We start from the raw sequence: 24,895 nt of genomic DNA, 5'->3' as shown, positions 1-24,895 counted from the left end.
GCCGGAGGCTCTCGCGAAGAACGTGCCGTCTTTGCCGAGACAGAGCGCCCGGGTTTGGATTCGAAGCAGATCGCAGACCAATTATGGCTAGAGATTCGCGAGATGAATCAGGGGCCAAGAAAGAAGTTGAGCCCGACTGAAGTCATGCTGGAGAAGTTCGGTCACGATCGCGACAACATGTGATGTGACTCAGGTGCCCGGCCAATCGCATGGAGACGCTGGGCTGATGACTCAGTTTTCTGGTGCAAGAGCGACCGTCAAGTCTTCCCATACACCGGATCTTCCGTGCTGCATGAGAGACCACGGTCCAGACGGTCCAAATTCACCGACCAGAAAGCCTCAGGAAGCGGCTGAAATGGCTGAAAACGCAGTGCAGGCTCTCAGGCAGAAGCGGTCAAAATGCGGTCATCCTGGGGCCAAAACTCCAGCAGTTGCTTTAGCGTGAGCCCGGCGACATGGGGCAGACTGTTTACAATTGCCATTATTGGCCATCTCGGGTCCAGCGGAGACAAGAAATCGCACTAAACCCTACGAATGGGCCTTGCGGACTCGCTGGCACCGTCCGATTCGTCACCCACTGACCGTCCACACCGTCCTGCCTTCCTATCTCGACGCTATGGTGCGCGCTGATAGGGGATCTCGCCAATCATGAATGCTGGCGCCTGCCCTACGAGGTCCATCTCTCCGCTACTTGGGGGTCTTGCGAACCGATTGCCCGGGGTTTTGTCTCGGCACAAACGTCAACATCGAGGTAAAGTCGTCGGCGAAGGAAGCATAAATATCGAGCCAATTCCCTTTGTCTTCACATTCGTTTCCTCAGAACCTTATCCTTATTCTTCCTTCATCAATAAGTGGCTCTTCAATTCTTCAAGAAGCTCCCACAGACCAGTCCATCGAACAACCTCAACCAAGCTCTACTATAACTTCAGCCTCAACATCTCAACAAGCTCTCCTTAGTAGCTCACCTCCACAATGGCTCGCACCTCTACTGCCCGCGACTCTTTCTCCTCCTCCCACTCAGACCGTCTCCGTCGCACAGAGAGCCCCGTCCAGATGTCTCGATCAGGCTCCAACCACTCCCAAACAAGCACTGAGAGTCGTCGCCGCTACGACAACACCGTCTATCACTACGGCCGACACTCGAACTATTGGCTGTTCGGTGGCTTCAGCGTTCGCGACACTGTCCGTGACGGCGTCGACTGGATCCGCCAGCAAAAGAAGGGTTGAACAACCAAAGCTCTCTTCACGAACGAGCAATCTATCTACCCACAATTTACTCGATGCTTCGGACACGATAAATAGACCGTCATGCAAGAGCGAGAACGAGAGAACAGACCTCCACCACGAACCATCCCACCCCGCCATTCAGTCAGAACCCGATCAATCGAATGACCCATCAATCAGTCTTTTCGGATGAAGAAGGTCGCGGAACATATTTCGCAGCGCCGACGCGCTTTTCCTGGCCTATGAAATGCCCTTGATCGATGATCCAGCTCGCAACAGGACCAGAACCAGAACCATTGGGTCATGGCGGGGTCACTCTCCATTCCATCCATATTCCATACTTTACGCAAACGCTAGAAATAGCAAACTTCTTAAAACCCACCTACGGTTGTTTCATTCTGGTGTAAAAAGTCGTAAATGTAGAGCAACGTAGTTCTCATTCCCAAGCATCGCTTGTTAAGTATACCATGTACCTCGGCTGAAGAAACCTGCCTAGCCAACGCCAAGAAAGCAATCCGGTACCAACAGCAACAATTCAACCATGCACACCAGACCAAACAAACGAGTCTTCTTACTTCCTCCTATCCAGGTCATCTTCCTTCGTTCAAGATTCTCGTCTGCAATCCGCACGAACATAGTAACTTCGCTGCCTGGTCTGCGATCCATGGTCCATGATCCGCGATCCCGGTACGACGCTAAATATAGAACCCATCCTGCAAACTCCGCTGCAGCCAGGCAGCGAGATAAGGCAAGCTTTTTGTAGGGTTTTTTTTGGTGTTGTTAAGTTTCAGGGTCAATGTTTCGTCCCGTGGTGCCAAGCCTGTTTGTCCAAGTACCTACGCAAATATATGTTCTTGATTATTTTCGTCAACATGCCGCGCTTACACAATGCATTAGATCAACCCCGTAATTGCTGCACTTGATACTTGTTAGCTACTCTATATCAGAAAATGGAAAGAGTAGTATGGTATACCGAATGCTACCAGAACAGAGATAATGAGCGAAATCCAGCAAAGTCTCCTACTTATCGTTGTACTTAGAAACCGGATGGGACAGGCGGCCCCCATAGAGAATGTGACTGCGGGCCTCCCGGGACATGTGCAATGGATTATCGATATTCATGACCTCGCAGTCCGCGTAGTGCTCCTGTTGCATCTAGCATCGATCGGCATTACTTAGAGCTTGGAGGGTAGGGCTCATCTTACCACGACAAGCCCGCTGATGTCAAATCAGTAGTCGAAGACACCATTGCTAGGGATATGCTGCGATAAATGACTTGTCAGCTAAGAGAGAAGTACCCTGACCTCGATGGCTAGAAGAGGAACCTGAAGAGACAAAAACATACCCTTCCAACCCTCAGCAATTTCCAGGCTCCGTCCCAGTATGATAATCATGCCCCAACTGCTGGACGTCAAATCATGGTCCTCAAATGCCACATGGACAACACTACTCTTCGCCTTTCTTGGCTTAGTAGGCGAAGAACTGTGTAAGTGATAGCTAAGGCTTCATAGCTACGGCTAAGTATCTAAATAATCTACCTAGCCGACAAATTTATATGGATACTCTATCCAAGGTAACAAGAGTAGTAACGCAGCCACAAATTTACTGCTTGCATGGTAGATCCCAATTCACCACGCAGACAAAAGCATAACAAAGTAAACCCCAGCTGTCTGCAGCAAGGGAAATGGCCAATGGAATGACTGCCGCCAGAAAGGCCACCATTCCTTCAGAATTAGGGAGGGCCTTGCCTGCCTATCTGGCGTTGCAGTGCATATTTTGGGGTTTACCGAATGTACCATACCTATCATACCTTACCTTCCCTGCCTTACCTGACGTATACTCTCCATCGGGACGGAAGGTGCGTTCGTCGCGTGGCGCGGGTCGACGGCGTAACCGGCAGGAACGAACCACAGTTTATGCAAGACGGAAGGTACGAGTCGTCAGCTAGCTGGTCGTTCCTTCCTTTCTTGTTCCGTTGGGCATCAGGGGTAGATTGGGCAGAAGCGCGAGTCAGGACTGGGCCGGAGTTTTCTTTCGTACAGGGTGCTATTATAAGTTCCTCGATCCTGAGACAGGGGTCCAGTGAAGATGTAGATGAGTAGATTCTGCAGGGTGATATATACATTACTAATGAGTATTAGAAACAGTGGTAATCGGGTATATGGGGTGGTGCGTAAGAAAGGAAGAGTATTGACAGGAAAACAATAACAGAACAGGAATCCAACACAAAGCAAGAAAGGCCATATGAGACACACTAGAAAAGACCTTGCTCAATATCATCATCTGGGAATTCACGTCTGAGGTGGAGAAACAAAGGGGCTTGGCTCCAAGGTGTCTCCTCCTGCCGCTGGTATAGCGAATCGCAGATTGTGGAAACCAGTTACGGGCCCCTTCTTTGCTTTTCCAGTCCCTACCAGGATCAGAATCCGCAAGGGGCTAATTGTGATGAATCGGGATAGCCCAAGAAAAACAAACATGTCGCGTAATGAAGCCCGAAGAAGTCGCGTGGTTTCGGCGTGGGGGGCTATCGTAGGAGCCCCGAATAGGCGATGTGACGACTGAAGTATCACACCTGCTGCCAGGCCACGACATCCGCCTGGGAAATGTTGATATTCTCCGGGATCAAGGATTGTAGCTTCGCAATTTGGGTCGGCGCTAAAACAAAACTTAGTATTAGCCACTATTTTCGGAAATAACTTCCGGAAGGACCAGAAGGTACTTTTCCTCCCATTGCAAGGAACAAGGTCACATACTTGGTCGCTGAAATGCGGCTGCCCCCGAATGAACTTGGATGAATGGCGATTCCGCAGATTCCTTCACTGTCACTCCATTGGGTGTGTTAAGCATCAGAGTAATTCGTAATTTGTACTTCCCCGGGCTGGCAATGATGAGCCGGTCGAAGCGAGCGTACCCAGTTGTACCATTCCCTGCGCGGCTCCGTACACTGGCAGCTGTGCTTCCGCTAAGACGAACAGCTGTACTGGCTCCTGTTTCGTCTCTAATGGATGCATTTGCACCAAGTTGTTGTATAGAATCGTTACTCGCCGTGCCAGTGGGCCGAACTGCCACAATGACGGGAAGCGAAAAGGCGACACCTGGACGGACAGATGCGGGAGGACTGATTGCAAATGTGAGGGCGTACTCTCTGCTGGAACTAGCAGCTCCGGATCCAGAATTTCTTAGCACCATAGTTGATGTAGAGTCAGGCCAATCTTGCAATGATGGATTTGGGGAATATATGAAGACAGTGGGTGTGGGTTGAAGAATGTCAAGTAATAGAGCTGGACGTCGTGTCTTCAAGTAAGCAGGAAATCCAGAGATTAGGAACAAAGAGCAGCTGTCTTTTTTATAGACGAGCCAAAATATATTAGAAATCCGGACATACTCCGGGACTCACAGCTGGAAGAAGGTTTTGGCTGGATAAGCTTCCGCGATTCTTCAACACCATGATCTCGAATCCTGCTGAGCCGAGGGATGGGCAATACTGACAATTTGCCACCGTCAATCTGAATCGTTGAGTTCAGGGATCTTCACGAAAGGGTAGATAAATTATTGTAAACCGGTGGGTCAGGGTGGGTGCAGTCGATAAAGTTGCAGGGCGCAAGATGAGCTGTTGTCATAGTATAACTTGCGGAGTTGATCAGACCAGGAGGCCCGGTTAGCCACGAAGAAGCCCAGACCCGCTTATTCTAATCCTCGGCTAGCTGTGCAATATCAAGTAGTCTGGAGAGGGCCTAGCTCGGTGGTACAAACAAACCAGCGGGCCATCAATGGTTCGTGGACTTGCTTTTTCTGTTGCTATAAGTCTCTTTATTCCCGATTTGGGGTACCTCAACACTAACCGGCGATTCGTCTGACTTTTCCAGAGATATCTTGCTCCTCATAAATTGAATAAAAATCGCGAGAAGAGTGTTGTTCACGCCGCTGTTATCTCCGCTGCAGAACAAGCGGCAAGTTATTCAGACGAAAGCCAAGATCTGAACGTTGGCAGGTACTATTTGGCGGATACTTCACCCGCGAGATATGTTTCTGACGAATGGCACGAGCCCGGAGTGTTTATCCATACGAGTTTGGCAACATCCGCAATAATGGCCAAAGGTGCCCATCCTGAAGTTCTGGATTCCTTGAAAAGGAGTGAAAAGTGACATAATCCAGGCTCACCAGTACGTCTGCTGACTGTGGTAGGCAACAACTGCCCGCGGGTTAACATTTCCATACTCGCATTTGTTGCCTCATTCGTCAGAAACTATAGAGTAATTAAAGTTTGGACTCGCCCTGCGTGTTCAGGCCGAGAGCTACAACGCGGTCTCAAGACTCGGAAGGGCATTCGCGCTGACGAAGCACCGGAGATAAGGAAGGAGTGACACTAGAGAAGCGGATGTTCTCAGACCTTGGAGGAAGCACGAGGCCTGAAGGAGAAAGCTCGAGCGTAAGTGGATCATTGAGACCAGTCTGCATTGAGACTTGACAGGGTTCCCATGCGCTATCTTGTTTGCGCCACACTTTGTAGCCGCACTCATGTGGTATCCTGATCTCATCACTATAGGTGGATAAGACGCCCGCGTGTTTTCTTTCGAGTTTCGAAGGGTCGAAGGCTCCACCTTTTTCGATCCACTGTCTTGTAGACGCACCGACGCAGCATAAGACTTGTATAATAGGTGGATGATCTCTTGGCGCTTCTAAGTTGAGCCCTTCTCAACGATCCTGCTGTGTCGCTGATCAGAGTTATGACCTCGAGTGGCGCAGCTACACAATACTCGCCAGCGTATATTCTTGGTTTTTCGGGAAAGAAGATAGTTGCGGTCATGAAATTTGGCATGGTATCATACTCAATGTTGCGTGGTCAACATTATCGATTGAGTATGTTGAGCCAAAATCGTTCGTCCTGTCCCAGTTCCACCCCCAAAATCGCTTGAGCTGGGCGAAGAGCGATAGCGTCATTCCCCGATTGTCATCTATGATATGAAGCAATGATGCAAGGTTGATCGACGATGCTTGTTTATCGGTATTCAAACCTCCGTGCCTCGGCAAAGAACGCAATCAGCCTTACTAGTCATCTCGGAGGCTCCGAGTAAAAGCAAGCATAAGGATTCCTCCAGAAAAACACGATGCCTGAACCAGCCACATTGGAGAGGCGGTGCTGTATGTATGTAATTTAAGGGCAATCAGGATGTGGCGGTGTAATGAATTGACAGGGACTTCCTGTGCAAGCCCTTGAAAGAAGATGGACTGGGCGAACATGCATTACCAGCAATTGAGATGCGAGCTTTACAGAGGTCGGACGCATAACAAGATAGTACTTTCTCGTCATTCAAGTCGAGTCCCGCCGCCTGCTCTAAGCCTGTGGAGTGCAGAACCAGCAGGGTCTATGCCCTTTCTTACTCAGGATCACCCCTGTGGAGCCCCGGATTTCGGAATCACCACGAGTTAAAGACCCACTCGCACGAGGTTTCTGTTGTTCTTCGGTTGAGATCGACGATGTTGCAGGTGCAAAACCTGAAGGATAACCACGAAGGTTGTGGCTGAACTCTCAAGGTCTAGAGCCTCGCCGTCGAAGAAGATTTTCGCCGAAGCTATTCCAAACATGCTGCCTAGCATGGATTGATCGAACTATTGAATCCGTCACGTCTACCCGACCGAGCGTCGGAAAGACCGGAGCCCAGGCTCTCGAAGTCTCCATCAATCTCGGCGACCATTAGTAGTATTCCCCGATGCTGCGTCCCCAAGCTCGAGCGAAGGCTCGGCTGAGATAACCTCGCATGAAGCGTTGATGCGGAGCCTGGGGGTTGTAGCAAGGTTACCATTGGTTGTGTACTTTTGTCGAGTTTTGTCCACCGCTCATCAACCCCAACAATGACATTCTTTGGGCTCGTGATTGTACAATAGGTGTCGAACTCGACCAGAAAAGTGACTAGATCAGAGACCCCGAGCACAAGCAGGGTCAATTACTGTAAACAATTAGCCCGGCGCCGCAAAAATGCAGATCGGCAATATACTCACGCCTGGAGGGAAAAGTACCATTGTCGGTCAGGGACTTGTTCCACATGTGAGAGAATCAACCAATATCGAAATTTGAAAACAATTCCAAGATCAGGGCATGACGAGTGCTTGCATCGAACGGGACGGCCCCATCCTACCTTGTGCCCTGGCCGCTCATTGATCGACAAGCGGTGTCGTTGCTTTTTTTCGGAAATTAAACTCGGGTGGTTGGAAGTAGACGCAGGGTGATCATGGTTCGTGATGGTGAAGAAGTGAGGCGGAGGAGTGAGGCAAGAGGAACTAGATTGCTCTCACGGTCACCTGATATGGAGCCCTTGACGACGGTTGAGTTGCGACAGGGGTGTGCTTCGAACCTTGGTGACCTCTAGTTGGTGCTAGATATGCAACACCGATAACCTAGAAGCTTGGCCTGTCCCTGGCAGTTGCTCGTCCAAGAAAGGAAACTGCCCCAGAGGAGGTACTAGGCACACTGGCGGACATAAGGCGGACTATGGGCGAGGTACCGAGGAAGGTCCTGCCCACTGCGTCTCGCGTTCATCACCGTCATGATGTCTGCTACCAGCTTCTTATGTACCAACACAATAGAGGCCACCGACCAGCAACTCTACCGCCAGCCTCTCTATTGTTATCAGAATGCCTCTCTTACTGCGTGACTCTATTTCCATCAGATGGCACCTATCCCATACCAGCCTCCATCGACACCTCTGATCCAAGAGCCATCACCAATCATACCTTCGTTACCACCTTCCCAGACGACATCGTTTATCCCTCGCAAGCTCTTTCTGCAGCTCCTTGCTGGTACCGTTGGCATCTTTATCCTTACCGTTCTTTTCTGGAAACTTCCTCAATTCCTTCGCTTCTTCACAAAAGCCCGAGTTTTGGCAGGTGGGAATAAGCCTTCGACTCGTTACGCGAAAACGTGGTACGGTTGGGTGTCTGCTCGGCGACATAAGGCCAGGAAGCGTGCCCTTCGGAAATTCATGGCAAAAATGCGTGGTTGGCCCTCCTGGGGGTCATCGAAGGCGGATTTCGAATGGGTATGGTGGGATCCAGGGCCCAAGGAACACCGAACGCGTCAAGAGGCAGGAAGGCCACAGATGTCTCAATGGGCTAGATGGTACGACCTTGCCATTGCGGAGGCGATGTACAGCCATATGAACCATCCCAGTCCCAGGAGCAGCAGAGCCAGTCATCACGCGAACTCGTCTTCTCTCGTTGCAACTGGGGCACTCTCGCCGCTTGAGGGTCCTCAGTCTATACCCACTCCGATTAGAGGGCCAGCGCGTACAAGCTCATCCTTGAACGAAGGTTTCGGAGACTTACCACCGCACTCAACATTCCATCGGAGGCCGCAACTCAAGGTCACCACAGGCCCGAGGCCATATAAAACACCTAGTACCACCAGGGAGTTTGTACCCAGGTCGAAGTGTTCAATTCCAGGAGCTTCAAGTCGTAACATCATAGGCTCCATGAATGCACCTCGATCGTCTCCACAGAACTTGTCAATGCCGTGTCTTTTGCAACAAAAGCCTTTTCCTGTGCAGCCAAAGATACGCTCAAAGGCAACCGCATGCTTTCGAAGTATTAGGAACGAAGCCCTGGTGCCAAACATCTCGCCAGTGTTTCGTCGCTCGCGCAAATACCAGGTCTGGTCCGCTCGGATGGGTTTGCAGACACTCGACTGCCCTGGAACTCGAACTTGTACCCTTCCGAACGTTCCTCCTGGAAGCCCAAAGTCGGCCATCCTTGGCAGTCTTTCTTTTGATAGTACTGTGCTTGAACATGAGCACCAGTATCAGCAGACTTCCAAGATGACCTCGTCCTCCGATATCAGTGACCTTGCTCTTGGGGGAGAGCACCAAATTTATTCTGGGAAGCCATTGCCTGTGCATATCGACAATGGCGAAGGGTCTTCACGGGGGGAATGGCATTCGCTACCATTTTTAGGGGGGCACAGGTTGCGTCGTCCAACACTCATGACCTGGCACGAAGGTTCGGCCGGTGATCAAGAAGACGCGATTACCAGAGTCAGACTCCAACGCCAGAAGTCAACTACTGATATACGAAAACGTCACCGTAAACGGAAATCGCCCCATTCTGTGCTCCAGGCAAAGGACTGGAGCAACTGGGAGGTACGCTTAATACACCACCTTGACAAGAAATTGGCATGGGAGGCAGATCAACTCACTCCGGGACAACGACCTTTTCATTTTGCTTTGCTCGCGAATCACTGGCTTAACCGAGAAACGTGGATTGTCTACGACCCAGTCTCTCGCGTCAACACTGAGAAACGCCGGGAATGGGGTGACCCACGATTCAACGTTCCATATCCCGCGCCGGCCATAGCTCCCACCCCAAAGTATCCAACGTCAAATCACCGGCGAGCTCACACTCCAGCCATAACTTCATGGAGGGAGTCTGTGAACCAGCATAGGGTGGTGTCCGGGCAGAAGCCGATCATGGGAGCAATAGAACTGTATGAGAGCTCAGCTGAGGACCCGCCAGATGGGAAAATCGATCCATCGTGCTGGGTTCTTCGAAAACCACCACAAGGAATCAGATTATCTGCCCGACAAAAGGAAGAATATTACGAAGGTGGCGCAGGCTGGCAGGAGACACTGAATGATTGGCAGAGGATCAAACGCGGATATCGCATTCGCAAGGCAATATATGAGGGTCGGGTAAACAGGAACAGAGCAAAGGAGATAGCCTATGGTATCACTCGCTGCTACCGACAAGCGACGTTGGGGCTCAACCGACCATTCTCGGAGTCCTGTGCGGAAGGGAGTGAGGTGTCAATAGAAGGGTTGTCCTAGCTATGTATATATCGAAAAGAATAAATACCCGATAGCCTTTATCAAGCATGAATTATACCTCTCATCTCACCAATCAGGATCAATGAGCTCCTCATTTCAATACTCGTAGTTATGTACTGCACCTACACCAGGATACATGATGTCAAAATCAGAACTTTCTCGCTTAGATTTGACGATATGTTAATAATGAAACGCTAGGCTAGGTATTTCCTCACGCAATCGGCAGAAGCAATCTGATGAAATTGCTCGGTGCAATGTAGAGCAGTATTCATACACAACAAGAAACAACATCTTTATTTCCAAAACTCCGTGAAGGGTCCCATGCGGTCTTTCGCTCTTCTAGTAGAGCACGTCCCGCGGTAGAGGTATGAGTGTAGGTATAGTACAGTGTCTTTGCAATACGAGGTGTATTGCAGATATCGTGGACGGTATGTAGAGGGTTATTCGGTGCGTGCGAGCAAGATTAGACGATGTCTACCTCGACATCGTTCAGATGCGGGAAAGCGAGATCGGGAATCCGGATAGCATCGCTTAGAAACCCGGGGGGTTGACGCGCTGGCTGACTCTCGTCCACTTAGGCAATTCTGATAAGAAAGAAAACCATTAGAACGAATCTAGAATTGAAAGGCATAATCCATCGGAAAGCCCATAAGCCTCGTCTCTCCCCCCTTCTTTCTCACCCTTGGTCCCCCTCCAAACAAAACACAGTAGCAGTAGGTAACTCACTATGAATTCCCTTGCGGTACGTCTTCTCCTTCTTATCGAAAATCGTGTACTTATCGCGCGGCAACATCTCCTCCTCACGCGGCATCTCCTTGAACCACCGGTCGACGGCCTTGGTGCTCTGTCCGTTGCGGGCGAGGGCTGCGCTAACGGTGTCGACTACGCGGTCGACGGCGCGGAGGCGTCTGCGTTGCCGGGCTTTTTGAGGTTGCGAGATGCGCCATGGGATTTTCCTATGGGACAAGGGTTGTTAGCATTGGTGGTTTGGGATGCTGTGGCATTGAAAGGTTGAGGTGTTGCGTGATCAATCGGGAGGGCGTGGGCGTGCTGGGAACGGGCTGAAAGCGCGCAGAATAGGAGGATTTAACATACCAGAGGAGACCCGAAAGTAACGGTGACGAAGGCTTGAACATCATGTTGTATGAGACGCAATCCGCGGTGTTGAAAGTGTCTTGATGCTGAGTCCCGACAGCGGAAAATCCCAGAGAGGTTTTGGTGGTCCGTGCACCCGAACCTCCGCGGCGCAACAAAATCCCAGAGGGCAAAGGCCAATGATCTTGTCCACTTACCTCACGCCTTTCGACCGGCCTTGCTGCGTCAGTCACATTCCTTTCCCCTGGGCAGCGGAATAGTTACTACATGTACCTCCTGTTCGCGTCTCTTCTTTCATAGTTTCTTTTCTTCTTTTCACACTTCATATGGATACCTTATAGAAACGACACCATGTCGCGGCCTGCAGATTCCGATCCCCGTCCCGGTGCGACGGGCGAAAGCCCCTCCCTTTTTTGGAGGGGTCTCTCCTCTACTACGATATTGGGTGTCACTGCGCTATGTCGGTCCTTCCTATACGTGCTCAGTAAACCTGAGACGCACGGCCTCGAACCCTTTACAGAGCTGCTAGACTCGAGGAAGGATCCGTCGCAGCGGACGAAGGGATTACTTACAGGTACGTTTTATGGCCTCTAACTAAGCAATCAGTGAATTTGGCTAACGTGAAGCATTGTTATAGTTTCCAACCATATTAGCGTGTACGTACGTACAGTGTGCCTAAACGACTGAGGCCATTCGATTCATATACCATACGGCAACGCTGACCGACTTCCGACAGAATGGATGACCCGTTGATGTGGGGATTTCTGCCCTTGAGATACAATTTTGGGCTCGCGTCATGTAACCGAAGATGGGGACTCGCTAGTTATGATATATGCTATCAGACTCGGTACGTTTTGCCTCGGCCCGTCTCAATCGCATTGACTGATTCTGTTGTTCTCAGACCGCTATCACTGTTCTTCTCAATGGGCCAACTACTGCCTACCCATAGATCCGCTCACTCAAAGTATGGTGGTATCGCGCAACCTGCCGTAACCCAAGCGATACGCCTCCTCTCGAAGGGACCATTCACCCCCGAACCACATCTTGCAGTACCAGAGCGCCAGTCCTGGAGCTTGCAGAACGTCTGCGTCGACCCATTCTCCGACCTCCCTACGGCTTACACCACGGACGGGTACGATTCTCATCTTGCGCCCTCCGCATACGCCTGCAATTCCCACTCCTGGGTCCACATATTTCCGGAGGGGAAGATTCACCAGGCGCCGAACAAGATCATGCGATATTTCAAGTGGGGTGTGGCTAGATTGATATTGGAAACCAGCGAATGTCCGGACGTTGTTCCGATCTGGTTAGAGGGCTTCGATCAGGTCATGCATGAGAGCCGCGAGTTTCCTCGATTCCTTCCACGACCTGGAAAGGAAGTCAGCATTACGTTTGGGAACAAGGTGGATACGGAAACAGTCTTTGGGGAATATAGAAGCCGATGGCAGAAGCTAAGGGCGAAGGTCGAGGCGTCATCGCCAGAGGTCCGCGATCTTCCGGTTGGAACCCTGAACGACGAGCTTCTTTATGGCACTGAAGCCGTTGAGCTGCGGAAGGAAGTCACGAAGAGAGTCAGAGATCTTGTCCTTGAGGTTCGACGGTCAAGAGGTCATTCCGACGAAGATCCCAAGGCCAGTCTCGCAGAAACATGGGCAGAAGAGGGCGGAAAGCGTGAGGGGAAGATGGAGGACGAATCTTGGGTCCGCGATATATGAACGCGACATCTTGTAAACTGTAGAATAGACTTGTACAAAAGAATACAGAGAAGCGGCAAAATAAGATAAGCCGCGACTTCAAAAGATTCCACTTATGGGGCGAACAGTTGTTCTAGATATTCGTTGGTGACTCCTTCCACAGTCTCCAGTATGACTCCGAAAGACTCCACCTCAGCCTCATTCTTACCCCTCATCGTCATTCTTAACTCCTCACTCTTCCTTCAATTTTTTTTGTCTTCTTCTGCATATCATTAACCAAGCACCTATGCCCAAGAAACACCATAAGAACACCTTCTCGAAGCCCGTCAGCACTCCACACCATACTCTAGCCTCTTCCAGCCGAAGCAGCCAGAATGAGCGTTTCCGCTCGCCAGCCTCCCCGAGCGGAGATCAACCCTCAGTCAACGACCTGATCAACCACCTGCGCCGGACGCAGCTGTCGCCTTCACTATCCGATAATCCTCGAACTACGCCATCGCACGTAGCGCCTCGCTCTGTCCATCCATCTTTACGCAATCTCCTCGAGCTCCCAGAGACCCCGCCACCTCGGCCCCGTCCAGATGCTAGGCGCACTGCAATTGGCGCACGGCGACTAAGGCGGACGCCTGGTCCTCCACCGCCAGAGAGTTGGCTTTCGGGAAACACAACTGCTGAGGACACTGAGAATGCTGAGTCGGAGGCTTCTGAGACAGCAAAGGCCATTTATCGTCTTGAGCGGCTTCCAGGGCGGGAGTTCCCCGCAAAAAGCAGTTTCCTTCATATGCTGTTGAAGTCGATGGCTATGCATTGGGCATGGCATGTCACTTATGACGGACAGTTTCTTTCTTATCTACCTACTCATATCAAGCTACTGTTGTTGAGCTATGTGGGATATTTTGCAAGGGAACAACCACTGGCGGGTCTGATGCGAGGACTAAAGCCTTTGTTCGATAATTCAGCCCTTGATGAGGAGGGAATTGACCGGGCTGATGGCGATGCGCTGGTCACACATCTTGATCTCGGGGGCGCGTTAGGGCGATGGATATCCTTGAAGCAGCTTTCAATGGAGTTGTTTCTAGCGAAGAAGACCGCACCCAAGGACGACGGTCCGGAATCCGTTCCATCTTCTTGGGAAGACGAGGTCGAGGATAGTCGCGATTCTAGCACCATCCCGAAGTCACTCCAGACCCTACGATTTGCAAACCTCCAGTACCTCTCCTTAGCTCATCCCCACCCTGCCTTCGTCAACTGGAACAGCCTCATCAGCCTCCTCTCTCGCCTGTCAACAATCACCCATCTATCCCTGGCACACTGGCCAGTGCCAACAGTGACTCCGAATGCCGTCAATGCTACAGTCAGACACCCCACGCACCGCTCTCTCACCTTCGCCTACGGCGGCACAGACTCATACTCCGCAATGGAAAACAACTGGGCCGAATCCGCAGGTATCCTACGCAGGTTATCGAAAGCCACATACTGCCTGAAATGGCTGGACCTAGAAGGCTGCGCGGACTGGATCCCAGCACTCAACTGGGAAGGCGACGGTCCACAAGGCGGACAGTATTCAGCAGGACCAGAATGGAACGGCTCATGGCGAGATATAGAATGGATCCGTCTTGGTCCGGGCTGGCTTCCGAACCTCGATGCTATCGATTCTCTCACTCCAAGTTTGACCCCGACCCCGACATTAAGCACCGCGCCTCGATCTCTAGCTTCATCCGTTCACGCACCTACGCCTGAAACATGGGGCGTAGAAGAGGAACGGCAGAAGTATAAACTCGGGAAGGAATTAGAGCGGTTCCGGGAGAGGATACGGTCTGCCAAGGACGTTCAAAGGCGGGTTCTGCAGGCGCGTAAGGAAGGGCGAGGGAAATGGGTTCAGTTCTCTTTTGGGCTTGAGGAGTTGAGTTTTGATGTTAGGGATAGGTTGTTGGGCCGGGAGTTAAGGGATTTGTTCTTATGATGGGTTGTGTTTGGAACTCAGTGGGAGACAGAATATATCATACAAGTGCTCTTCAGTATACTTTTATTCGAACCAGTACGCCGATCCTAACATGACTTATATGCAATGGATATCCATAATGTGCAGAACCCCTTCACGTAGTCAACCTCCTCCCTCCTCTCCATCTCAACAGCATAACCCCACCTCATAAGATTCAACCCCCTAGAGAAGATATACGGATCTACTTTCTCCCCCGATTAAACGTCTTCAACGGATCAACCTTTCCCTTAGTCCCAACCCTCCCCCTACCCCGATTCCGCTCCCTCGCCTTCCGAATCCGATTCTCACCACTTTTCCGAATACCCACGTACCCGACATCCTCATTCGAGATCCCCTTCTTACCCTTCGCCGGCATCAAATACTCAGGGATATGCTTCAAGTGAGGCTGAATCCTCGCCGCACGCAATTCACCATCGTGCCGCAGTTGACGCAGTTCCTCGGGGTTCTCTTCGAAATGGCGCTTCAGTTTCTCGGATTTGACAAGTTCCTGGCGAATTTCGCGCGCGCGCGCTTCTTGGATTGCTAATCTTGTGATTGAGCGGAGAGCGTCGGACATGCGGTACCGGAAGGCGTCGACTTGGGACATGTCGAAATGGTAGGGTTTTACTTCGTGGCCTGCTTTGCCTTGCTTTTTCACGATGCGTTTGAGGACGGATTCGTCGTTCTTTGTCGTCGGGAAGGAAGTGGGTTTATGTTTGCCGTATTTATCTGCAGGGATCACGAATGAGAGCGCCATTCCGGTCTTGCCGCCGCGCCCTGTACGGCCGATGCGGTGGGTGTATGACTTTGAGGAAGTGGGGAGGTCGAAGTTTAGGACGCATGCGACGTTCTGGAAGTCAATGCCGCGGGAGATGCCGTAGTCTTTTTCTTGGGTGGTGAGTTTGCGGCGTTTTCCTGTTGAGTCTTTTGATTTGGACTTGGAGTTCGATTCGTCGGCCGATTCTTCGTCGCTTGAAAGGCCTTCGCCATTCTCCGTGGCTTCCGTGGCTTCTTTAGACTTGCGGGATGATTTTGAAGAGCCGAGGACTTCTTGCTCGTCTGCTGCAATGATGATGTCGTATACGCCCTTGTTGAATTCTTCGACGACGTGGATTCGCGAGTTTACGGGAAGTTCGGAGTTCAGGACGCAGGATTTGGTTCCGAATTGTTCGAGGAAGAGCTTCAGGCGGTAACTGCGGTCGATGTCGCCAACGAAGATGATGACTTTGCCTTTGATGAGTTGCAGCTTGAAGATAACGTATGTGAGGAGGAATTTCTCGTCTTCCGCGCATCTGGGGGGGTTGTTAGTTTATACCAAGGTGTAGGCAAGGGCTGATATACTCACTTCACGACGAATTGGCTAACACCAGCACTGTGATCATCCTTATCCTCCAACTTCAAGATCACCGGGTTGCGACAGAACAATCCCTTCAGAGTATCCACTTCCGCGGTAAGAGTAGCACTCATGAGGAACGTCTGCACACCACGAGGGATAGCCTTCGACAAAGCCTGAATATCATCTTCATATCCATACGACAGCACCAGATCAGCCTCATCGATAACGAAGTGCGTCAGATTCTCGAAAGAAAGCGCCGAGGTTCCAAGGTTGGCAATGACACGAGCGGGCGTCGACACGACGATATCAGGATAATCAGCGAGCATCGACTTCTGGACCGCATCTGACACCTTCTGTGTAAGGTTCACCGAGCGAACATCCTTTCCGCAGAATGCAACAAATGTAGTGATGACTTTCTGGACTTGTTCTGCGAGCTCGCGGGTGGGGACGAGGATGAGGCCGGTGGTCGCTCTTAATGAGGGGTCCGTCTATGGAGCGCATAGTCAGTATCTATCATGCATAAAGTATAGAAATACATAAAGAAAGGGTACTAACCGCCTTCTTCTGAAGAATGGTCTGCAGAACAGGAAGAACATAGGCCGCTGTTTTACCGGAACCGGTTTTGGCGCGAGCTTCTCAGGTCAGCAATTTCCATGTAATGACCAGGCAAGATTTCACACACCCAGGATATCCTTCCCTTCGAGAGCTAGAGGAATAGCCTTTGCTTGAACTGGCGTGGGCTTGCTGAACTTCTCTTTAACCAGGGCTTGGCGCAGTCGGGGATCGAGGTTGAGGTTTTCAAAATCTTCTGCGGCATCGGCGTCCGTAACATCTTTGACGTCGCTGGCCTCTGGGGAGGGAACATCGTTTGCGTCTAGCTTCCGTTTCATTTTGTGTTTGTTGACGAGAGAGTGAATTAGATATGGTCTTGCGATTCTGAACTTTTCCCGCCGAAAGAAGACGGAGCCCAGAAAATCTGTAGGCGGTGAGATTTGTTGCGGCAGTATCTAAGGCCCCACGGCCCCAGCCAAGATTACTTTTTCCGGCTTAGTTCAATAAAGGAAGTATAAGATACAGCCTCAATAAACATCTACTAATCAATTGCAGGTGTCATTGGAAACATTCTGGGACACTTTGATATAAACACATATTCACAAAAAAAGAGACAAGAACGCGATCACTCAAGTAACTGGGATCCTGGGAAACGTATGGATAACTAAAAACATTGCAAGATTTACCATAACCTGATATGGCTGTTGCACATTTGATTATTGAAACCTGGTTTATCGTCTGTAACGTATCTTGGTGGCGCAAATGTGAACAAAGCCAGGTTGTAGATTCTGTCGTATATTTGAACGGCGTATAGTTTGAACGGCGCACACATCAATAGCCCGTCTCCCACAGGCATTGGACCTCGCTCTCAGCATACTCACGAAACTTGGCCATTGATGAATCGGCAATCCTGCCAAGCGGGCGAACTCTGACGTTATGTTCGACGGTATGGATCTTGCCAAAGTTGAGCCTTGACATTCCGTCGAGGCCCTCATCAGGTCTGTCTGGCTGGAGGGCAAGGGCTTCCTTGATCATGCGCGGTTCCCCGTGAGCACGAAATGGGGCACGGTCTTCCAGATGCACAATGGCATGTTTATCTGGCTCTACGCCCCGTTTCGCAACTCCTCGATGATTGTAAGTATTTATTGCGCTGGGAGAGACAGTCAGTACTCATTGTAGCGGAAACAGAGAGGTATGTCGATCACCTACAAGCACCATGAACATTTATCAAAGACCCTAAAAGCGACCATGCGGCGGATGGTAGCATATATATTCTCACCAAAGGGGCCTACAACCACCGAGCGTCTGCTCGGAAGGGTGGCATTGGTTCGTCCTTCGTTCTCAGGCCATGGAAGGGAAAAGACCTGAAGGGGTCAGTTTGGCGCAATACAGTTGCAGGAGGGATTGTCAGCTGCAATTCTTGATCTGGAGACCAAAAGTAGCAGCCGGCATAGTACTCACTATTCCTGGAACAAAGTAGCTTTGAGGCATGAAATCATAATCTAGAGAGTCAGTCATGGTATATGTCTATGGAAGAAATGCGCAAAAGTCTTACCTGAATGCAAGGTCGGTTGCACAGACGTATTACTAGTGGGCTAGTCACATATGAGATGAGGTTAAGGAGAAATTTAGATAAGCCTGACTTACCTCAGGCTCTAGGTCGAGGTATTCATCGATTCCGCCGGACTGCGAGACGTGCGACTGTGCTACAGGGGGACTGTATGCATAAAGAGAGCCCTCCGGATAATGCTGTTGTTGCGAATAGTCTTGATGACTCGCATGGTTTGGCGCATAGCGTTGGTCAGACCATCTTGTAGGATGATGTGTGTAGTGTGAATGCTGCCCTCTGAACAAGTTGATGATTAGACTCCCTTTGATCCAAGTAACACCCACATACAAAACACTTACTGGGTTGAGGCTGTAATTTGAGGTCTCAATGCCTGCGGTGGATCGTTATAGCCTCGGGGCGTCGCATAGTAGTTCCTAGAGGGATCCTGCGGGGGATAGTCGGACGGATAAGACTCTTGACGGGAGGTTCGCCGACGGGAACCTAACAAAGGTGAGCATTCTTAGCCAGGTGCGGAATGAGGGCGCATACTTCGGTTGTGAGACCGGGGGTCATTGTAATACCCAGAGTTGGGATGGGAGGCGTATTCGTCGTCGGACATGACTGTAACATTGCCAGACGTGAGTCTCGCTCAATCGTGAGAGACCAGTTGAGGGAAGCAGTGATCAGTCTCCCAACCTCCCGATCCAGTCCAGAGAAGATGTATGTTTGCGACCAGAAAGGATCGCCATCTGGCCGACGAGCGCGTGGCTTATAATGAATGCATCAACAAGCCGATGAGCGGCGCTATGGATTTCCCAAATGAGAGCTGGGATGAGGCTCTTCTGGAGAGATGGGTTCCCCGCTCTGGAAGAGGTGACTGCAGGCTATCCTGAGTTGTTCGACACATGACACGAAATGGATATGTTCGAGGACGGTGGTGGAGGGAGGGAAGTGGACGTGATGGGACAGAAGGAGCAGGGAAGAGGGTTAGTCATGGTGTTATTGCATGCACTAGGCCCGGCTCGTTCCAATTATCCAACCACTTTCTGTCCAGCCCATCCCGACTCCCCGATCCTCCTTCCACGCTACTGGAGGTTGTCGCATTCCTGCTTCTTGGATTGCTGCACCTTGTCGTCACCCCCGTGATGACTCTTCCCGATATCCTGGTGCCTCCCGATATTCTCCTCTGCTAATCTGCGACTCTGATATCTACATCTGATACTCTGGTTTGCTCGGCCCCCGTCTTCCCTGTCTGCTGCAATCTGACACCGCAAATAATTCGCTTCTAACCCCCCCTTAGACTACAATCCTGGCTCGTATAACTCTCAACACTGGTCCTGTCTGAAATATGAATGGTCATTTCTTCCGCCTATCACAACGTGACCGGCTTCGAGCCCGAAAGCAAGGCAGCCAACAGACATGTCCTGTTTCGATTCCTCTGCGTTACCCAGCATGTCGCATTCTTTGTACACTATTTGATTTTGTCGATAATTGATGCAAGTTGGGTCGCTAATTTCTGAATTCAGGCCAGAATTCCGATCATCATGAAACCCCACGAAATCTGGCTTGTGATAATCTCCGCGGGGGTAATAATATTACCTCCAAAGTTGCCCTTCGCTGACTCTGAGCCACCCCCCTGAATAAATAATATACTCGACTTTCTGGCTCACGTGGTGTCGTCCGCGTTTCTTTATCACCCCATGGTGGCTGCTAATGGGGCCACCTGGGCAACCGCATTATGTTCAAGCTGGGAACTCTTAGGGACACATTCCTGGACTGGGGCGCCCGGGCAACGAGACCATGGGTAAGGATCTGGCTCACTTTCATCTGTTCTAGAGTCGTACGCTAACACATCTGCGGGCGCGCTGCAGAGCCGCAGACAGAGCAAGTCTGAATCAATGCGCAAATCTGAGAGTTCGCAGAGTCAAACGCGCCTCATCTCAGTGTCCCTGCCACGGCGCCTAACTACACGACATTTAACTGGGCTTTCATCTCGACCGGAGTGGGAAACCTACAACAGCGCGGCTGATGTACAGGAGGATCATCTCCACCACGAACATGATACTCTACAACAATCCGGTCTCGATGCCGTCACCCCGGTACAACCAGAGCCTGTTGACCAGAAAGCTGACCAGGAGATAAATCAAGGCATGGAAAGACATGCTGCGTCAATGAAGAATGATCGCGATGATTCGATGGAAAATGATCGTGAAACACAACTCATGAACCTTTATCGCGAAATCAATCGCGTCACGTCCCAAAGGGTGCGGGCTCGACAATCGCGCAAGGCTTTGACATATAAACGAGAAGATGAATCGGAATTGAGAGTTCAATTCATGAGGCACCTCAACTCGTTCTTTGCGAACCTAGATCATCCCGAGGCCGAGCGCCTTCTAGCAGGGTACGGACGTCTCCAAGCAGCCACGGATCAGTATTTGACCCTGGAGAATAGCTATCACCAGGAAGAAGACAAATTGGAAGAACAGGAATATAGACTCTCCCTCTCCCTGGAAAGCTTGTTCCCCTCGTCGGATAGGGGACCCACGCCCCAACTTCCTAGTCACTCAGGGCCTTGGAGCTCAGACCCGGATGAAGACAGGGCATCGACCATTCTCACGCTACCAAATTGTGTATCCACGTATCTAGCCCGCATAGGAGATGAGCGCGTGCTTACAGAACGCCTCCGAGAGCTAGATCTAGAATGGTATGTAACCAGGAATCGGAAGGCCGAAAGAAACCGGATAGGAATGGCCCTGGACGAAGAATCAGAAGAATTTCTAGCCACATTTGACGAAGAAAGAGCCACACTTTGGAAGGAGCTGAATAATGCTCAAATGGACGTCAACTCACTTCGTCTCATGTGCCTGGAGCAGCAATATACTGGGTTCGACTACGAGGACCTCCATGATCTGCATCCTCACTCTCACCTTGGACAGCCCATGCCCGAACCAGAATCGGATCCTTTGAGCTTGCCAGCCTGGCAGCAATCTGTATTCATGGATGATACAGAGCCCACAGATGATGAGTATGACAACGAACCACCAGAGCTCATCTGGGGTAACACCCCTATGCCGTCCCCAGGGAGACGCCTCAGAGTCTCCCACTTCCTCTCCGAAACACCTTCACTCCGCGCGACAGAGCGCATAAACAAATGGCTGTTACATAACCTCCGCGTCTCATTCCTTGAGATCCGACGCATCCACCGCTCTCCCCTCCTCCAACCTCTCCGCCAACAAGGCTACAAAGACAAAAATATCAGCAACCTGATTCTAGGCGCGTGGTTCGCTGATGAAATGGCGCGGAGACCATCACAGCATGATCCGTCTCTAGACGACTACGATACTGTGGCCGTTGTCGCAGACGGGCAAGAAACGCGCGATCGAGTCCGGGTCCGAAGCTCGTCGTTACCATCGTCTGTCTTTTCGTCACCGCATCCGCATCCGCACCCGCCAGTGAAGGAATTCCAATTTGTTCTGCGCCGGCATAACTCGAGGACATAACGCACCTCATTTCCACATTTCGGTTTGTTTCGACTCTATACTTTAATTTAGCTATTTGAAGCCCTCTTCTCCTTCGTCTTCCTTTTGTCATCTCTTTCTGAAGCGGTACCCACGTCTTTGCACACCTTTCACTTCACCTCCTTCTGTTATCTGCATTAGCGTGCTCGTCATACGCTGGACGTATAGATTGCCTGATTTTCTTTCTCGTTTATTATTTCATATATATATATATACGGAGCACCGGCGGCTTCGGCTTTTCCTATGTGTTCCTTGTTTCGGATTTACCAAAATTGTCCTGAAAGTGTTTTTGTATTTGTAACGTGGTTTAGGTTAGGTTAGGGTTCAACCGTCTTACATTTGCGGGTACCATACCCATAAAAACAAGTAGACGCGAGGCAAAACACCTTAGCTATCTGTCTTGTGTGTATAGATTTTAATTTGCTAGTCATCGTGGTTGGTGATTTGGATTGGAAGCTCTGTGTTTGGGTGTTGGGTATTGGGTATTGGGTATTGGCATATATATGTATATTCAACTAGATACAGAAAGTGAAAAGCATTGCCAGATCAGATAATACAATCCTGTTCCGTCCAAATTCCATCCATAATCGTTCCGTGTCCATTGCTTTGTATTCCATTGATTCCATCGCTGTCGTGTCGTAACAAGTCCATAAGTAGGTAGGCATAGCATAGCATATCATAAAAACAAAAGAAACCTGAAAGCAAGTCATAACTCCAGTTCACAATCTCGTAGGAAACCCAAAATCATCAGCAAAGTATCAGTCACTATCACTTAGACTATCCCGTCTTCGACTCCGTGCCCCATCGCGTCTATACCCCTTACTCAAACCCGGGATAGGATGGTGGTAAGAGATGGTCCCCAGGTCCTCTTCCTCAGTACCCACATTTGAGTACTGGTACTCTGAGCGGGACTGCTGCGAAGTAGACGAGAAGTCGAGTGGCTCCGTGTAGTGGCCTCTCGACTCGCGCTTGCGAGGGCTGCTCTGACGAGAGGAAGAAGTCGGCGGTGCGCGACGGCGTTCACGGCGGCGGTTGTGGCGACGGGCTGATGGTTCGCGGGTTTCACTGCGCTCGGCTGTGCTCTGGGACATGGTTGATTCTGTGCCGGGAACGAAGGAGAAGTCTCTGTGGTCGTTGCGGCGGGTACGACTATTGTTGCGACTGTGTGATTTGCGGGTTGGTTCGTAAGCATAGTCACGGACTTCGCTCATCTCGCTTTGTTGGTAGTGTGTAGGCGGCGCGGAAGTGTCGTAGTCAGACCCGAAGAAGGTACCGTCTGTCTCGCGGTTGATACCGCCAATCTGAGCTGGTTTCTCCTTGCGGTAGGCGCGGACATCCTCATCTGCCTCGCCTTCAAATCTCTCATGGCGGTTCTTGCGGCGGAACTTATCGCGGATGTTGCGCTTGCGACGAGGTTCCTTCTCTGTTATTTGGGTTGCTGTATCGCTATATGTAGGGGCTGTATCGGCAACAGTGTAACCGTCGTCGCCACTGAAGAGACTCTTCCCGGCAATAGTGCTGCCTCCCAACCTTGTACTGCGCGTGGCATAACTGAGTGTTTTACCGTCGGGCCCTTTGCGTCTCAGGACAGTCGACTTGTACTCGTCCCAGTCGTTCTTCTTCCATACGAACCCACCCTCCCTAGCCCAGAAGAAGAACCAAATCGAGGCGAGGACTAGGGCGGCGCCAAGGATGGCAAAGAGGGCGTAGAGGCCGCGCATGTTGATGTTGCTGGGGTCGACGGACCCTTCACCGGGGTGGTACTGCTTATCTCGGGCGACAAGAGTGTGGGTATCGTCGACTGACGGAGTCGATGCATCGCGGGGGGAATTATGCTTGATAACGCTGAGAATGGATCGACCAAGAATGCTGGGGAACCACCCCGCTTGCTGGACTGGAGGCATGTTTGATTATAGAGCTGTCAAGAGCACGTAGCCCAAGACGAGTCTCTGGCGTAGTTACAGCAAGCTCGAGAATAAATTGAGGGAATCAGTGTTCGTAATGGGTTGGTGTTGTACAATCCTTTCCGTACTCGATATTTGACGACGGATATACTTCAGTAGGTCGGCAGCGCCAGTATACCCTTGGGCACAGGGTTGTCGAGATGTAAGTCAGCGAGGGATGAACAAACAATTAAGACGTCAATTTTGAGATGTCAAGATGTTACCGAAAGAGAGAAAGCAGACAGAGAGGGAACTCGAGATCGGGACCCAGCCCGAAATTGCGGTGGTTGGCGAAATGGAGAGGCTGGGAAGAGTGACGCTGCTTTGTTGTGGTCTGCTGGTGGCCGGGGTAACTGCTGACTCAGCCATTCTTATCTCCACGCTAACCAGATCGGGTTCTACTTCGTCCACCCCACAATTTCTATACAATCCTTGCAATGATGGTCGGGATTTGATTTTGTTTCTTTACCCTGAAAAGAAGTAACTAGCCTACTTGCATTCGGTGTCGGGAATTTGAGCAATGACAGTAAGCTTCTGACGTTACTGAGCTACTGATTACCTCGGTAAATGTCGAGTCCTCCCTTTGCTTGACTCTCGTGCAGCTCTCGATACCAATATGACTAAAATTGAGAAATCGTCTGGTCCGGAGTATGTACTCCGGAGTAGGATGGATCACAATCCATGAGTGAACAGCATTATGCGACGCGGGCGCGTTGCACTGCGCATCTACACATTAAGCTTAGCTCGAAGACATCGAGCATCGATAGCCTCAGCGAGACAGCGACGATCTTCAGAGGCAAAAGGTCAACTCCGCACCGCAGTACTAGCGCGAAAAGCATTTTTGAGCAATGACAGAGATCGAGATAGCGGTCCAACGGATCTAGCCACGGCGAACGTGAGATAAGTTGTCAGTCAACGAATGAAGGCTTGTCTTATCTAGCGGTGCGGAAGACGGTGCAAAGACAGGGTTCTCGTGCAACAGAGATCTCTGTTATTGTTGCACGGGAAAAAGTGTTGCACGATGGTGGAATATTACCGACTCTCGAGTGGCAATATTACCGTCGACTCGCAGGCAAATGATTTTTGACCCGTGACTCACGCCGACACCTGTTTGGTGGGTATTGGGCAGGATTCAGTGTGCATGAAATGGACGCAGGATCATGGAGCAAGAGCCATGGTCAAGCACG

At 50.7% G+C, this 24,895-nt stretch overlaps 10 protein-coding genes across 10 annotated transcripts; 5 read left to right on the top strand and 5 right to left on the bottom strand.

The window, feature by feature from the left end:
• Positions 1 to 972: 972 nt before the first annotated feature.
• BDV14DRAFT_203306 (uncharacterized protein) lies at positions 973 to 2,495 on the top strand (the record flags this gene model as incomplete). Its single annotated transcript, XM_073774255.1, has 2 exons — positions 973 to 1,222; positions 2,461 to 2,495. The coding sequence occupies 2 exons, from the start codon at positions 973 to 975 to the stop codon at positions 2,493 to 2,495; spliced, it is 285 nt and encodes a 94-aa protein (XP_073624955.1).
• A 1,153-nt stretch (positions 2,496 to 3,648) lies between these two features.
• On the bottom strand, positions 3,649 to 4,790 carry BDV14DRAFT_113522 (uncharacterized protein). Its single transcript, XM_073765729.1, has 2 exons — positions 3,978 to 4,790; positions 3,649 to 3,879 (listed from the first exon to the last, which is right to left on the bottom strand). The coding sequence occupies exons 1-2, from the start codon at positions 4,411 to 4,413 to the stop codon at positions 3,791 to 3,793; spliced, it is 525 nt and encodes a 174-aa protein (XP_073624954.1). The 5' UTR covers positions 4,414 to 4,790; the 3' UTR covers positions 3,649 to 3,790.
• A 1,070-nt stretch (positions 4,791 to 5,860) lies between these two features.
• BDV14DRAFT_179388 (uncharacterized protein) lies at positions 5,861 to 6,384 on the top strand. The gene has a single exon (XM_073769755.1). The coding sequence runs from the start codon at positions 5,952 to 5,954 to the stop codon at positions 6,138 to 6,140; it is 189 nt and encodes a 62-aa protein (XP_073624953.1). The 5' UTR covers positions 5,861 to 5,951; the 3' UTR covers positions 6,141 to 6,384.
• Positions 6,385 to 7,680: 1,296 nt separating this feature from the next.
• On the top strand, positions 7,681 to 10,187 carry BDV14DRAFT_210826 (uncharacterized protein). Its single transcript, XM_073775978.1, has one exon. It carries the CDS (start codon positions 7,893 to 7,895, stop codon positions 10,038 to 10,040), a length of 2,148 nt encoding a protein of 715 aa, XP_073624952.1. The 5' UTR covers positions 7,681 to 7,892; the 3' UTR covers positions 10,041 to 10,187.
• BDV14DRAFT_179383 (mitochondrial ribosomal protein L31-domain-containing protein) lies at positions 9,971 to 11,210 on the bottom strand. Its single transcript, XM_073769754.1, has 3 exons — positions 11,136 to 11,210; positions 10,767 to 10,996; positions 9,971 to 10,624 (listed from the first exon to the last, which is right to left on the bottom strand). Exons 1-3 carry the CDS (start codon positions 11,177 to 11,179, stop codon positions 10,572 to 10,574), a joined length of 327 nt encoding a protein of 108 aa, XP_073624951.1. The 5' UTR covers positions 11,180 to 11,210; the 3' UTR covers positions 9,971 to 10,571.
• Positions 11,211 to 11,486: 276 nt separating this feature from the next.
• Positions 11,487 to 14,792, top strand: BDV14DRAFT_191936 (uncharacterized protein; the record flags this gene model as incomplete). The annotated part of the gene is made up of 4 exons (XM_073771564.1): positions 11,487 to 11,713; positions 11,872 to 11,982; positions 12,085 to 12,835; positions 13,125 to 14,792. 4 exons carry the CDS (start codon positions 11,487 to 11,489, stop codon positions 14,790 to 14,792), a joined length of 2,757 nt encoding a protein of 918 aa, XP_073624950.1.
• A 110-nt stretch (positions 14,793 to 14,902) lies between these two features.
• dbp9 (ATP-dependent DNA/RNA helicase) lies at positions 14,903 to 17,036 on the bottom strand (the record flags this gene model as incomplete). The annotated part of the gene is made up of 4 exons (XM_073775977.1): positions 14,903 to 16,102; positions 16,156 to 16,634; positions 16,702 to 16,778; positions 16,829 to 17,036. The coding sequence occupies 4 exons, from the start codon at positions 17,034 to 17,036 to the stop codon at positions 15,013 to 15,015; spliced, it is 1,854 nt and encodes a 617-aa protein (XP_073624949.1). The 3' UTR covers positions 14,903 to 15,012.
• A 91-nt stretch (positions 17,037 to 17,127) lies between these two features.
• Positions 17,128 to 19,225, bottom strand: BDV14DRAFT_179376 (uncharacterized protein). Its single transcript, XM_073769753.1, has 7 exons — positions 18,797 to 19,225; positions 18,607 to 18,748; positions 18,346 to 18,544; positions 18,254 to 18,293; positions 18,160 to 18,200; positions 17,908 to 18,062; positions 17,128 to 17,848 (listed from the first exon to the last, which is right to left on the bottom strand). Exons 1-7 carry the CDS (start codon positions 18,864 to 18,866, stop codon positions 17,530 to 17,532), a joined length of 966 nt encoding a protein of 321 aa, XP_073624948.1. The 5' UTR covers positions 18,867 to 19,225; the 3' UTR covers positions 17,128 to 17,529.
• An 803-nt stretch (positions 19,226 to 20,028) lies between these two features.
• Positions 20,029 to 22,247, top strand: BDV14DRAFT_179368 (uncharacterized protein). The gene has a single exon (XM_073769752.1). The coding sequence runs from the start codon at positions 20,146 to 20,148 to the stop codon at positions 21,745 to 21,747; it is 1,602 nt and encodes a 533-aa protein (XP_073624947.1). The 5' UTR covers positions 20,029 to 20,145; the 3' UTR covers positions 21,748 to 22,247.
• Positions 22,245 to 23,992, bottom strand: BDV14DRAFT_179366 (uncharacterized protein). Its single transcript, XM_073769751.1, has one exon. It carries the CDS (start codon positions 23,667 to 23,669, stop codon positions 22,524 to 22,526), a length of 1,146 nt encoding a protein of 381 aa, XP_073624946.1. The 5' UTR covers positions 23,670 to 23,992; the 3' UTR covers positions 22,245 to 22,523.
• Between the last annotated feature and the right edge of the window lie 903 nt (positions 23,993 to 24,895).

This window comes from Aspergillus stella-maris (genome assembly GCF_047715825.1).
Source record: "Aspergillus stella-maris strain CBS 113639 unplaced genomic scaffold BDV14scaffold_57, whole genome shotgun sequence".
In the NCBI taxonomy this organism is placed as follows: domain Eukaryota; kingdom Fungi; phylum Ascomycota; class Eurotiomycetes; order Eurotiales; family Aspergillaceae; genus Aspergillus; species Aspergillus stella-maris.
Note: the sequence above shows the minus strand (reverse complement) of the source record. Positions and strands in the feature narration are given on the sequence as shown.